General features: G+C 41.5%; 1 protein-coding gene across 1 annotated transcript in view; it reads left to right on the top strand.

Moving 5' to 3' along the window:
• tmem168a (transmembrane protein 168a) overlaps window positions 1-12864 on the top strand; it is a 31871-nt gene extending 19007 nt beyond the window's left edge. The window contains exons 4-5 of the mRNA XM_072454833.1: window positions 3531-3808; window positions 12193-12864. Of these exons, the coding sequence (XP_072310934.1) occupies window positions 3531-3808; window positions 12193-12743 (829 nt within the window). The 3' untranslated portion in view covers window positions 12744-12864. The remainder of the gene's footprint in view (window positions 1-3530; window positions 3809-12192) is intronic.
• The last annotated feature ends 703 nt before the right edge of the window (window positions 12865-13567 follow it).

Below are 13567 nucleotides of genomic sequence, written 5' to 3'. Positions count from 1 at the left end.
CAAAAGCGACAAAGGCCTGAGTTCAGTGTTTACAAGAGAATCAGCAGAATCACAATCTGATGAGAATATATTATATTTATTTATGAGAATATATTATATTTTTACTGTATGTTTGGCGACGTGTTTAAATGTTTAAGTGTATTCACATCACGTAAGGCTTTTTTTTGTCAAATCACTTGCTATTGCAATGTTAATGTACAAAGTATTCAACATTTTTAATCAGGGTAAAAAAAAAAAGTCAGTCAACTGTTTTAAAGGGCAAACAGGCCCTTCTTTTAACGAGAACTGCTTTATCAAAAAAACAAGGTTCAAGAGCTTTAATCATCAATCATTTGTAGCCAATTTATTACCAGGCAGACAGTTCAATAATGGTACTTTTGAGTTTACATTATTGTGCAGCCTGAAAATGTGTTAATACCGTACCAAAGTGTGGACAGAGGAAAAAGGGTAGGACTTTTAAAGCTAGAGAGAGAGCAGGGCTACGCGGCGTGAATGTTAAGCTCCGAGGCTCGGTTCCCCCGGGCGCCACAAGAGCAGAAAAGATTAGATGGGTTTAGGTGAGTGGGGAAGCGCGCCAAGCCATGCAGAGGTGTCCAGCATCAAGTGTAGTATATCTTTATAGGAGGCAGCGTCAAGGTTGTCAGACGGGGAACAACACATCAATTCTGTCCACTACGATGCAGTGGCCCCGCTGAGTCATTTGTGAGTGTATTCAAGGGCAGGGTTGCCTCAAAAACACTTCTCAGCAGTTAAAAAGATGTAAGCTAGAGTCAATAATTCTACGCGTGGTTACTGTTACCCAGGTCCTAAGAAATTCTGAAACGAACAACAGGTCAAGGGGTGCGTCGCATAAAGTGCCTATGAGCGGTTTTTTTACGATGTTCTAATGTTGACTTTATTTGATCTGTTTATTATACCATTTGTATGTATAAATGATGGTTTCACGACCAATTGAGCAGGTATTTGTGGAGAAAAGTGTTGGTAAAATGTGTAGAAAATGACAGGAAGTGCTTGTTCCAGTCAAAGTTTATGCAGAATTTACACAAAGAAACTACTTTTTTGACTCTCTAAACATTAATTCAACAAAATAAAGTAGCTCTCATATATTTTTAATTATCACATTTTTTAAAATGTGACATTAGATGAGTTTTGGCCTAGTGTTTGCTGTGTAATTTCCTATTGAGATGCCATCGATTACAAACAGGAAGTGAAATTATAAACCTAAAAAAGGAGCTATTCTTGGATGACATTTGAATCATTTTTAGCTAAATTTTAAAGATGTATTTAATGCTTTAGTTCAATGAGTCCTCCTACCTGTAGGAGGCACTATAACTGGGCAATGGAACAGATAAGGGGCAGGAACATTGTGCTAAAATGATCAATGCCCAGAAAATGCACAAATGATACAAATCTGTCCACAAACAATATCCAGATGGGCTGTTTAGAGCAAGGAGTTGAGAAGGAGGTTACATGTAAGTCCTGGTGTAGTTACGGGTTTGGTCCCAGTTCAGTCCCAGTTCAGTCCCAGTTCAGTCCCAGTTCAGTCCCAGTTTTGATGCGACGTGTGAACACAGCCTTAAGCCCTGAACACACTGCAGGATTTGCCCAATTTAGTCCCCAATCGGCTCCTTGGAGTTGTCCGGGAGGCGTGACCCGACTCTACATCGGCACAAGTGATTTCTAAGCCGCTCTTCATGTGTGCGGCGTCTGCGTGACTCTGAGCTACTTTGTGAAATCAATCAGCCAATCAAGAAGCGTCAAGGACAGAGGGAATTACCGCCCCGCGGAGGAAGCGCAGGATGCAAACACGGGAAATGTGGAAAAGGACAATAAGTATGACTTTATCGCTCGCCTCGCCACTTCTGAGCTTTAGTGACGCTGTAGATTCGCCACAGTAAACCCGACAATATAGACAATATAGAGTAAATCGCACTGATCCACGTTTTACACGATAATAATAATGGCACAGGGTTGACTCTGGTCGTTTTCAACACTTGTCTCTTTACTCTAGACAGGAAACGGTTCGTGCTAGGTGTGCTAGCTTTGTTAGTTCACAACGTTTAGCTCGTAGCATTGTAAAGCGCGCGGTCTAATCTCTGCACCCTTTGCAGAGGATCGTACGATTTGAAAACATCACGCGGCTCTCTTCATGTCTGTGGTCGGCACTTTTTAAGCGTGTGCGCTGAAACAAACTCTTAAAACTTTTAAAAAATAACTTCTCCAAAGTTTCCCGTCAATACTTTTCCTTTTGAACTCGACCCTCGGCGGCGCTCGTCCTCGCTCCGGCACGCTCGTGTTCGGGTTCTCCTCGCCGGAGCAGACAGTCGCTCCGCCCTTCTGTGTCAAACTATCAGCTCCTCGCTCATTAATCTCCCTTTTGCCCGTGTCCCGTCCCGTCTCTCCATCACCATTCCACGCAAGCCACTTCACAAACAGCGACTTCAGTTTGCTCTGTTTTTCTTGGCATAACTGGACTTTTTTCGTGTTATTATAGTGAGGAAATCAAATGTAGATCGATCTGTCTGGAGCTGGTTGGAGAGACAAACATTGATCGGGGTTAGAGCGATGTTTTCTCACTCTTAAACATACACGTATAACGCAGATTCTCTCGTCGTTGCAGTATTGTTGGACTGTTTAGATTTCTTAAGGTTTTCTTCATTTCCACATTGTTGAGTTGTCTTTCTATGAAAACGAAGGCGCGCGTGACATAGGAGTTCATGATATGTTGGTGCAGATTAACCTGCTTTGTATCATTATTGGATCAATTTGTATCTGTTATTTCGGTCTTTAGGTTGAAAGAATGAAACCTTTTTTTAGGGCTGGACAATGTGACATGGAATTGTGGCAACATCGACGTGATAAATATCAGATTTACGAGTTTTGACGTGGAAAAAGGATGAAAACAGGGCAAACGAATGTGGCAAAAAGGAAATGGAATTGTTAAAGACTGAATGAGTTATTTTAATATTCACTGTACTTTGTCTAACGCAAATACAACAAAATATCTGATTAATCTAGTGATGTGATTTTACTTGTCAACTTAATGTTAATAACTGTCAATAATCAAATTTGTTCAAAATGTTGTATTACTTTTACTTTAGAAAATACAACGGAATAACACAAAGGTCAAAGTCTATGGCGTATTTTCCGGAGTATAAGTCGCACCAGCCCAAAAATACATAATAGAGAAGAAAAAAACATAAGTTGCACAAATAATATCACATATAAGTCGCTCCGAAGTATACGTATATAGTATAAATATAAGTATAAGTCGCACCCCAGCCAAAACTATGTAAATACCAAAATAAAAATACGGTATATTTCTATATTTAATACCAGTCAGCCGAGGTTTGTTTTAGATTATGATTTAGCTTGACTGTAGATGGCTCAAATATACATATGGTTGTTTTTTTAAATACTTACTATTAATATTACATGAACCCTTTGCGTCTCTGAAATGTGCAGTAGTCCAGACCGTGCTCGTTCCATGACCCAAACTTGACCCGTGTTGCTTTGCTCCGCCTCCTCAGCACGGACGGTCAGCCCGCTCTGTTGCCACCGGACCAAGTGCAGCAGTTGAACTCGCGAGCCACGGGGATGCTCAACAGTGTGCAGCGACTCTTCTCCCACCACATGGTCCAGACCTTCGGCTGCGACTACTCCACCAGCGGCCTCACTCTGGAGGCGTTGCTCAACAAACTGCGCAGTTTCCTGGAGCTCCGGACCGCCGACGGGCCGCGCCATGACACCTACATGGTCTTCTACAGCGGGCACACACACAAAGTCACTGGATCCTGGGCTCTGGCAGGTGAGTTTTCCACACACCTACCCATTATAGTACATGCAGACCAGGACGTAGTACTATGCACAGCCGCTACCGACGTTGTAAAAGATATTTCTGTTCGATAATCATGAAGAATGTGCTGGTGTTTTTGTTGATTTGTCAAAGGCCCTTGATTCTGTGGGTCACTGTGTTCTCTTGGATCGTCCACATGCTGTTGAGTTTGTGGTTTATCTCACACATTTCTGCTGATGGCTTTCAATCTGAATTTTCTTATGTTTACAAAGGTGTTCCCCAAGTGTCTGTCCTAGGACCAAGGACAATTTACATAAACTCAATTGGTCATAATCTAAAACACCTTAGTACTTGTATGCAGATGATGCCATTCTATATGCTAGGGTGCCTTCTGCTGCGCAAGTGATTCAAAAATGTTCAAGTGGATTTTAACTCTATCCAACAAAACTGTTTTCCTCTTAATTGTTGAAAACGGTTAATCCAGGCTACAGTTCTCTTAGTTCTGGATTATGGTGATATTATATGTGTGCATTCTACAGCAATAGTGTTAGAGCTGAATAATAAACCGACTTCAGAGGCTCTGAGGTCCGGCTCTGAGGTCCGGCTCTAAGAGACGGACACAGAACTCACCACGGTCTATCATATTCTAAAGAATGCAAGAAGAGAACAGCACTGCATTTTGTTTGTTTACAAGGTTCTTATGGGTATTTTGCTTGAATATTTAACATGTTTGCTGAACATCAGATCAGGATATGTTCATTTAAAAGTCAAGCTGTATCAACACAGAATTGTGTAAAATATTAGGTCCATATCTATGGAACAAAACAGACGTTGTTTAAGGTGGACAATGTTCATAAAATGTAAAATTTTTATGAATTTTATCTCATATTGTATGTGATAATATATTTACCTTATTGAATGTTTTATTTATAGGTTTATTGGCCTTTTATGTGCATTTTGTGAAGACTGAGTCATTGAGGTCATGTTTATGTCTGCTGTAGTGGATTATCACATGATTTTTAATTTTTATTATGATTTTTTTTTATCGATGGCGGAAAATTAAGAAAGCTGTAATAAAAGGTGCATGGGCAGTATATGGTCGACAAGATCATTATCTTGAAGTAGGACTGAAACAAGTGAATCAATTAATCGCAACTAATAAATTATTGAGATAATAGTGAACAACTGTACTCACTGTGAACTACTGTACTCACTGTGAACTATTGTACTCACTGTGAACTACTGTACTCACTGAACTACTGTACTTACTGTGAACTACAGTACTTTCTGTGAACTACTGTACTCACTGTGAACTACTGTACTCACTGAACTACACTGTGAACTACTGTACTAACTGAACTACTGTACTCACTGAACTACTGTACTAACTGAACTACACTGTGAACTACTGTACTAACTGAACTACTGTACTCACTGTGAACTACTGTACTAACTGAACTACACTGAACTACTGTACTAACTGAACTACACTGTGAACTACTGTACTAACTGAACTACTGTACTTACTGAACTACTGTACTAACTGAACTACTGTACTAACTGAACTACTGTACTTACTGAACTACTGTACTCACTGAACTACTGTACTAACTGAACTACACTGAACTACTGTACTAACTGAACTACTGTACTCACTGTGAACTACTGTACTCACTGTGAACTACTGTACTAACTGTACTAACTGAACTACTGTACTAACTGAACTACTGTACTAACTGAACTACACTGAACTACTGTACTAACTGAACTACTGTACTAACTGAACTACTGTACTCACTGTGAACTACTGTACTAACTGAACTACACTGAACTACTGTACTTACTGAATTACTGTACTAACTGAACTACTGTACTCACTGAACTACTGTACTAACTGAACTACACTGAACTACTGAACTACACTGAACTACTGTACTAACTGAACTACTGTACTCACTGTGAACTACTGTACTAACTGAACTACACTGAACTACTGTACTAACTGAACTACTGTACTAACTGAACTACTGTACTCACTGTGAACTACTGTACTAACTGAACTACACTGAACTACTGTACTCACACTGAACTACTGTACTCTCTGTGAACTACTGTACTCTCTGTGAACTACTGTACTCACACTGAACTACTGTACTCTCTGTGAACTAATGTACTCTCTGTGAACTACTGTACTCACACTGAACTACTGTACTCTCTGTGAACTACTGTACTCTCTGTGAACTACTGTACTCTCTGTGAACTACTGTACTCACACTGAACTACTGTACTCTCTGTGAACTACTGTACTCTCTGTGAACTACTGTACTCTCTGTGAACTACTGTACTCACTGAACTACTGTACAGTGATCCCTCGCTATAACACGGTTAACTTTTCGCGGTCTCGCTGCTTCGCGGATTTTCATCATGCATTGTGTTCTCCATTCTGAAACGGTCTCTTTGCGTCTTCTCTACCTGTGTGTCAATAACGTTATGGATTAATATGTACACGTACGTAAAACCGCTTGCCAAATCGAAGTTTGCGAGGCCGGTGAGAGCGGCGCCTGTGAGCTGCGGGACACGCCGGTGAGAGCGGCGCCGCGCGTGAGAGGCCGGTGAGAGAGCGCGCGTGAGCTTCAATGTTATATGGAGTATTTCATTGTATGATAACTGTAAAAAAATAAATTTTTCTACTTCGCGGATTTCGCCTATTGCGGGTTCGTTTTGGAACGTAACCCCCACGATAAACGAGGATTCACTGTACTCGCTGTAAACTACTGTACTTACTGTGAACTACTGTACTCACTGTGAACTACTGTACTCACTGTGAACTACTGTACTAACTGTACTAACTGAACTACTGTACTAACTGAACTACTGTACTAACTGAACTACACTGAACTACTGTACTAACTGAACTACTGTACTAACTGAACTACTGTACTCACTGTGAACTACTGTACTAACTGAACTACACTGAACTACTGTACTAACTGAACTACTGTACTTACTGAACTACTGTACTAACTGAACTACTGTACTCACTGAACTACTGTACTAACTGAACTACACTGAACTACTGAACTACACTGAACTACTGAACTACACTGAACTACTGTACTCACTGTGAACTACTGTACTCACTGTGAACTACTGTACTAACTGAACTACACTGAACTACTGTACTAACTGAACTACTGTACTAACTGAACTACTGTACTCACTGTGAACTACTGTACTAACTGAACTACACTGAACTACTGTACTCACACTGAACTACTGTACTCTCTGTGAACTACTGTACTCTCTGTGAACTACTGTACTCTCTGTGAACTACTGTACTCACACTGAACTACTGTACTCTCTGTGAACTAATGTACTCTCTGTGAACTACTGTACTCACACTGAACTACTGTACTCTCTGTGAACTACTGTACTCTCTGTGAACTACTGTACTCTCTGTGAACTACTGTACTCACACTGAACTACTGTACTCTCTGTGAACTACTGTACTCTCTGTGAACTACTGTACTCACTGAACTACTGTACAGTGATCCCTCGCTATAACACGGTTAACTTTTCGCGGTCTCGCTGCTTCGCGGATTTTCATCATGCATTGTGTTCTCCATTCTGAAACGGTCTCTTTGCGTCTTCTCTACCTGTGTGTCAATAACGTTATGGATTAATATGTACACGTACGTAAAACCGCTTGCCAAATCGAAGTTTGCGAGGCCGGTGAGAGCGGCGCCTGTGAGCTGCGGGACACGCCGGTGAGAGCGGCGCCGCGCGTGAGAGGCCGGTGAGAGAGCGCGCGTGAGCTTCAATGTTATATGGAGTATTTCATTGTATGATAACTGTAAAAAAATAAATTTTTCTACTTCGCGGATTTCGCCTATTGCGGGTTCGTTTTGGAACGTAACCCCCACGATAAACGAGGATTCACTGTACTCGCTGTAAACTACTGTACTTACTGTGAACTACTGTACTCACTGTGAACTACTGTACTAACTGAACTACTGTACTAACTGAACTACTGTACTCACTGTGAACTACTGTACTCACTGTACTAACACTGAACTACTGTACTAACACTGAACTACTGTACTAACACTGAACTACTGTACTCACTGTGAACTACTGTACTCACTGTACTAACACTGAACTACTGTACTCGCTGTGAACTACTGTACTCACTGTGAACTACTGTACTCACACTGAACTACTATACTTATTGTGAACTACTGTACTCACTGAACTACTGTACTCACTGTGAACTACTGTACTAACACTGAACTACTGTACTCACACTGAACTACTGTACTAACACTGAACTACTGTACTCACACTGAACTACTGTACTAACACTGAACTACTGTACTCACACTGAACTACTGTACTCACACTGAACTACTGTACTAACACTGAACTACTGTACTCACACTGAACTACTGTACTAACTATTAGATGGCCTCATGTTGCATTATTTTAGGTTTTTCTGCATCAAATGTGGTTGAAAATATAAGTCTTGCTCACTCCAAACAGGAAATTGAATTATTTATTTATTTTTTAAAGAAAACTGTCAAAAAGCTGCTAAAGAGTGATAAATAATAACATAATCTTCCAAACCAGAGGATAAGGTGATATTTCATTACTGTTACATTTTACACATTTCTGATGAATAGCAAAAAATAATCCCTTCCAAAATAATGAGATTCTTTAGTGATTAAGTTCACCTTCCCCAAACTGTAATATACTATTTTGTAGGGAATTAAAATACTATAATAACATTCAGAGATGAGTGTAATCCTTCATTCGCCCTGGAGTCATCCATTGTAATATAATTTACACTACGACAGCAGTTAATTTGGTCTAATCAACAGCTAGAATATATTGCCCCTAAACACACCTTAAATGTATCGCTGTGTCACATTAAATTTGCTTTTATATGAAAGTCTTCAGTCTTTGTTCTGGAGTAATGAGACTAATATTAATAACGCGAAAAATATCAGCATTTACATTAAAACCCCATTTCTTAAGGCAACAGCTGAAGTGGCCGTAAATCCATTTCATTACCTGGCAATTTATATCCACCGTCTTTTTTTTAGTGTTGGCATCCTGCATAGAGGTTCAGAACAATCTCTCATCAAATTAAAAAAAAACTAAACGACAATTAAAATGTGTCTAATCTAAATATCAAATTAACTTTGTCGACTGGATTAAACTGGATCTTGGTTACAATATTCATAGATTTGTATGAAACCGCTAGCCACAATAGCATTCCAATTTGTTCCTGATTATCTCCGATTCTCATACATTTGATGGAATTGTCCAATTTTTTTACTTTATTTTTATTTTATTTTTGAAGAGATTTTGTCCCGTAGGCTTTATTAGACTGGAGAGCTTTGTATGAAATGGGGATGAGAGAAAAAGCAGGACATGCAGCAAACCGGGCAGCACCCAATTGGCTAACTTTAAAGCGGAGGTGACGGTAACACGGTATGCCCCTATTCTACCGTACTTTCCACACTATAAGGCACACGTAAAAGACTTTAACGTTCTCAAAAACGTACAGTGCGCCTTATACATGGAATAATTCTTGTCGTGCTTACGGACCTCGAAGCGATTTTGTGTGGGACATGTTTTGTTTCGCTTAACACGCCTTATACCGTATTTTCCGGACTAAGTCGCACCAGCCAAAAAATGCATAATAGAGAAGAAATAAACATATATAAGTTTCACTGGAGTATGAAATGCGGTTCCAAGTGTGAAAATAACAAATAATATCACTTACAAGTCGCTCCGGAATATAAGTGTATAAGTCTCACCCCGGCCAAAACTATGAAAAAAGGTGCGACTTATAGTCCTGAGAATACGGTACGCGTTTTGATTGCGATGTTAAAGGTGCACTTTGTAACTTTTTTCTGGCGCAGCGTCCGCCTCCTGCTGTTCGTCACGGGAACGTTCTTGGCTTTACGCGCCACATCGTCCTGCCCTGATCTCCACGGCGACAAGCAGGCGGCAGGCGGAAACCTCAACCCGGAAACGTTTTGTAATGCTCAGTTTGTTTTATTGACACCTGGATTTTGCTCGGCATTCCGCTTTCCATTCGTCATCGTCCATTCCGACGCGTGAAAAGCACAAGTACAATTTCTCCGAGACGACGTTTATATCGCTACAAAGCCGTGCGTTTGAAATTTTAGATTTTGAAATTTGAAGTCGAAGTATTTCTCTGTGTTTATTCATCGTATTTTCCCTCCCGCAGCGATTTGCATTAAAATCAGATGACTTCTACTCCGTCTCCTCCGGCCCCATTTGTCAATTAGAAACTCCATTTGAAAAGATCTCATAAGATAAATTGTTTGATGAATTTCTCAGAAGTTTGCCCGTGGGGGGGGGGGGAAGGAAAAGAAAAGAAAAGGATTCTGGGAAACCTGGGGACATTTTGCCAAGTTTAGCATCTCCCGGAGAGAGATGAGATCCGCAGCAGGTTAACGCGGCGTCAAGTCTCGTCAGTCTTCTGTTCCCAGATTACTTATCACCGCAAACGAGAGTAAAAAATCCTCCCCCCGATAAGATAATGGGGCCCCCCCGGTGTCACCAGACTCGAGGCGACGGAGATGTTTCCCGGGGATAATTGCGCGCAGCCTCGACCACGGCGTACGCTCTTGCTTTGGCGAGAGTCGAAATTGGGAAGCGTTTGTTTTTTGAAGTCCACATTTAGAGACGCCTTATTTTTGAGTTGTTTGTTTGTCTTATTATTTCAGCTGTAACGGTCTCGAAGGCTCATTAAAGCGAGTCGTGCCAAAATACTTCTCCCGTCCCTTATGCCTGTAATTTTTTGCACGAGAATGGAAATGGAATAATATCGGCGCTAACGCAATATTTGAGCAAAAACAACATTTTAACGCCGGATCAATGTCATTATATAATCCTGAAGATTTAGTTTCATCGTGGTTGTGCTTATATTTTCACCCAAATTTAGAAGAAGGCAAAACGAAACTGAATAAATGTTAGTTTTAGTGTTTTTTCCCCCCACTATTTGCTTCAAAATTCTCTATTCTGATGAAAACTACCGGTTTTCATGCGCCTATAAAAAAGGAATGGATCATTTTGCAATTCAGTTTTGTTTGTCTCTTTTGGTGTGGTAAGACTTATAGTTAAACCTGCGGCTCAAAGTGTTCTGTTTACAATGTCCCAGCGACTAGTGGGCTATATCTGAGCATGACGCGGTGTTGCACCCACCTCCGCTCCCCTCACCCACCTCCGCTCCCCTCACCCCTCACCCCCCTCCGCTCCCCGCACCCACCTCTGCTCCCCACACCCACCTCCGCTCCCCACACCCACCTCACCCCACCTCCACGCCCTGCACTGCGGCTGTACCATCTGGATTGCACTAGGTGCTATTTGTGCGGGTGACATGACAGCAGAGACAGACAGCACCACCAGCCTGAAGTGACAGGTTTGATCCCTGTAAAGCCACTGTCCATCACCAGCTCTGTGTCCTGCCTCAAACGCCCTTGAAGACTCTGACCACAGCACAGATCTGGGGCTCTGGTCATACTCTGGTCATATTGTTCTTATATTATTAAAATATGTTTTATATATATAGAATGAAGGCAGAAGCTTCAGGTCATTCTTTTTGTACACAGCGTCTCTACAGGAGTGAGGGGGATATGCGTCTTTATTTGTTTTGAGACACTCTATAGTGAACATGAGACCTGCTCAGAGACTGTTATTTCGGTCCCCAATTGAACAGAGGCCACTTAAGTTTGTATTGTGAATGTGACCTAAAACTATGGATCTGGGACATTCACCTCTCGCAGAAGAAACAGTGGATGGATTGATTGGACAGGACAGTACTTTGGCAGCAGGAAAAAGGGCTATTACTACAAAGATGAAGATTATTTTCACAGAATGTCAAGGACTGGGCTCAAATAACAATGGACTATTTTCCATTTAATAAAGATTTAAAGACTTAATTTGAAAATGTGCACATTTACCAATCAATCAATAAATGGGACAAATATGTGCCATGTACTTTACCACGGAGATTAGTACCAGCTACATTTGTTTTGATTTGTTCTGCCCCTTTTTCTATGTATTCATTGTTTTTGTAAAATGGAAAAGGTATGCATTTTTTAAAAGAGCTCAAAAGGTTGTACCAATACTAGCTTTTCCCCAAAGCTGTTATGCATTCTTATCAGTTACAAGAAAATAATTCAAATTAGATGCGTGTTACCAATAAATGCAGGCTTAACCTTTTATCCAACTTTAATTTAGAAAAATCTAAATTAATGATATTAATCGTCCATATTGGCCAGCCTCAACGAGAAGCTTTCCAAAGTCTTAAATTGTGCCCTGGGGGCGCCTTAAATAATATACTTAATCTTCTTTTGCAGGTAATGAGAGTCTCCACCTGGCCCAGTTACTGGACTTGTGGAAGGAGAAAAACGCTGGCCACGGTGCGCGACTAATCATCGTTTTGGACACTGAAAACTCCCCCCCGTGGGTGAGGGACATCCGGCGAGTCGACGGCGTTTATGTGGCCGTGCAGGGGGCGGAGCTGACCCACGTCACCGTCGACCCGGAGCTCGGCGAGATCTCGTCCCTCGGCGACTTCACTGCCGAGTGGGTGGATTTCAACTGCAACCCCGACTCCAGCAGCCAGTGGTCAGACAAGGCTCGCACCGTCTCGGCCATCTACGGCGTGTCCAAGCGCTGGAGCGACTACGCGCTGCACCTGCCAACGGGGAGCGACGTCGCCAAGCACTGGAAGACCCACTTTCCCAAGGCGACGTATCCCATGGTGCACTTGTCCAACTGGTGCTGCGGGCTGAATCTGTTTTGGCTGTGCGGCGTGTGTCTGCGCTGCTTCCGGAGGTGTAAACTGGCCTGGTTCCCGCCCGCCGTACTGGACACTGGGCTCGGCATCAAACTGGTGCATTCGTAGACCGTGATGGGAAACTGATCCGAGCGGCAATTGCAGTAATGTAAAGATAAAGTGTTTACAAATGGGAGAATGTAGAAGTTGTGGTTATGCATATTTGTACTTTTGCCATATACTGTGCCTCTGATACGCGGTCCCAGAGCATGAGGACGTACACACAGGCACACATGAGTAGTTACTGCGTTGTGGAAAGGTTGAAATCTCTTCAACATAAACATAATGATTTGAGTTATCGATCTGTATTGGTAAAGATGCTCTTAAAATGCTAAATTTTCCTATTAGTCAAAAATGTTCATGTAATTACTGATGAGTGCTTGTATACACTTAATATAAATGGCAGATACCGTATTTCCGAAGTCGCACCTTTTTTCATAGTTTTGGCCGGGGTGCGACTGATACTTATATTTATACTTTTATACTTTTCACATATAAGTCGCTCCGGAGTTTAAGTATAAGTATATTATTTGTTATTTCCACACTTGCAACTGCATTTCATACTCCAGTACAACTTGTACATGTTTTTTTCTTCGCTATTATGCATCTTTTGGCTGGTGCGGCTTATACGCGACTTATAGTCCGGATAATACGGTATTTAACGGGAATTTATTGTAATAATTATTTGTTTTCTTCATACAGGTTATTTAGTTCCGTGCACAGTGGCACTCGGCTAGCGCAGTATTAGCATCGCCACTTCCTGTCCTGTGCGCCATAGATGTCTCCGGTCATGTGTCACTTCCTGTGCCACCAGAACGTCACATCAACGCCACGCCCCCTTTTGGGTAGAAAACCAACAGTGTTAACAGACAGGTGGAAGATACATATATATT

This window comes from Eucyclogobius newberryi, unplaced genomic scaffold, assembly GCF_026437365.1.
Source record: "Eucyclogobius newberryi isolate DKJ021-1_F unplaced genomic scaffold, fEucNew1.0.hap1 SCAF_2, whole genome shotgun sequence".
Classification (NCBI taxonomy): Eukaryota; Metazoa; Chordata; class Actinopteri; order Gobiiformes; family Gobiidae; genus Eucyclogobius; species Eucyclogobius newberryi.
The sequence above is the reverse complement of the archived record's forward strand: the minus strand, read 5'-3'. Positions and strand labels throughout refer to the sequence as shown.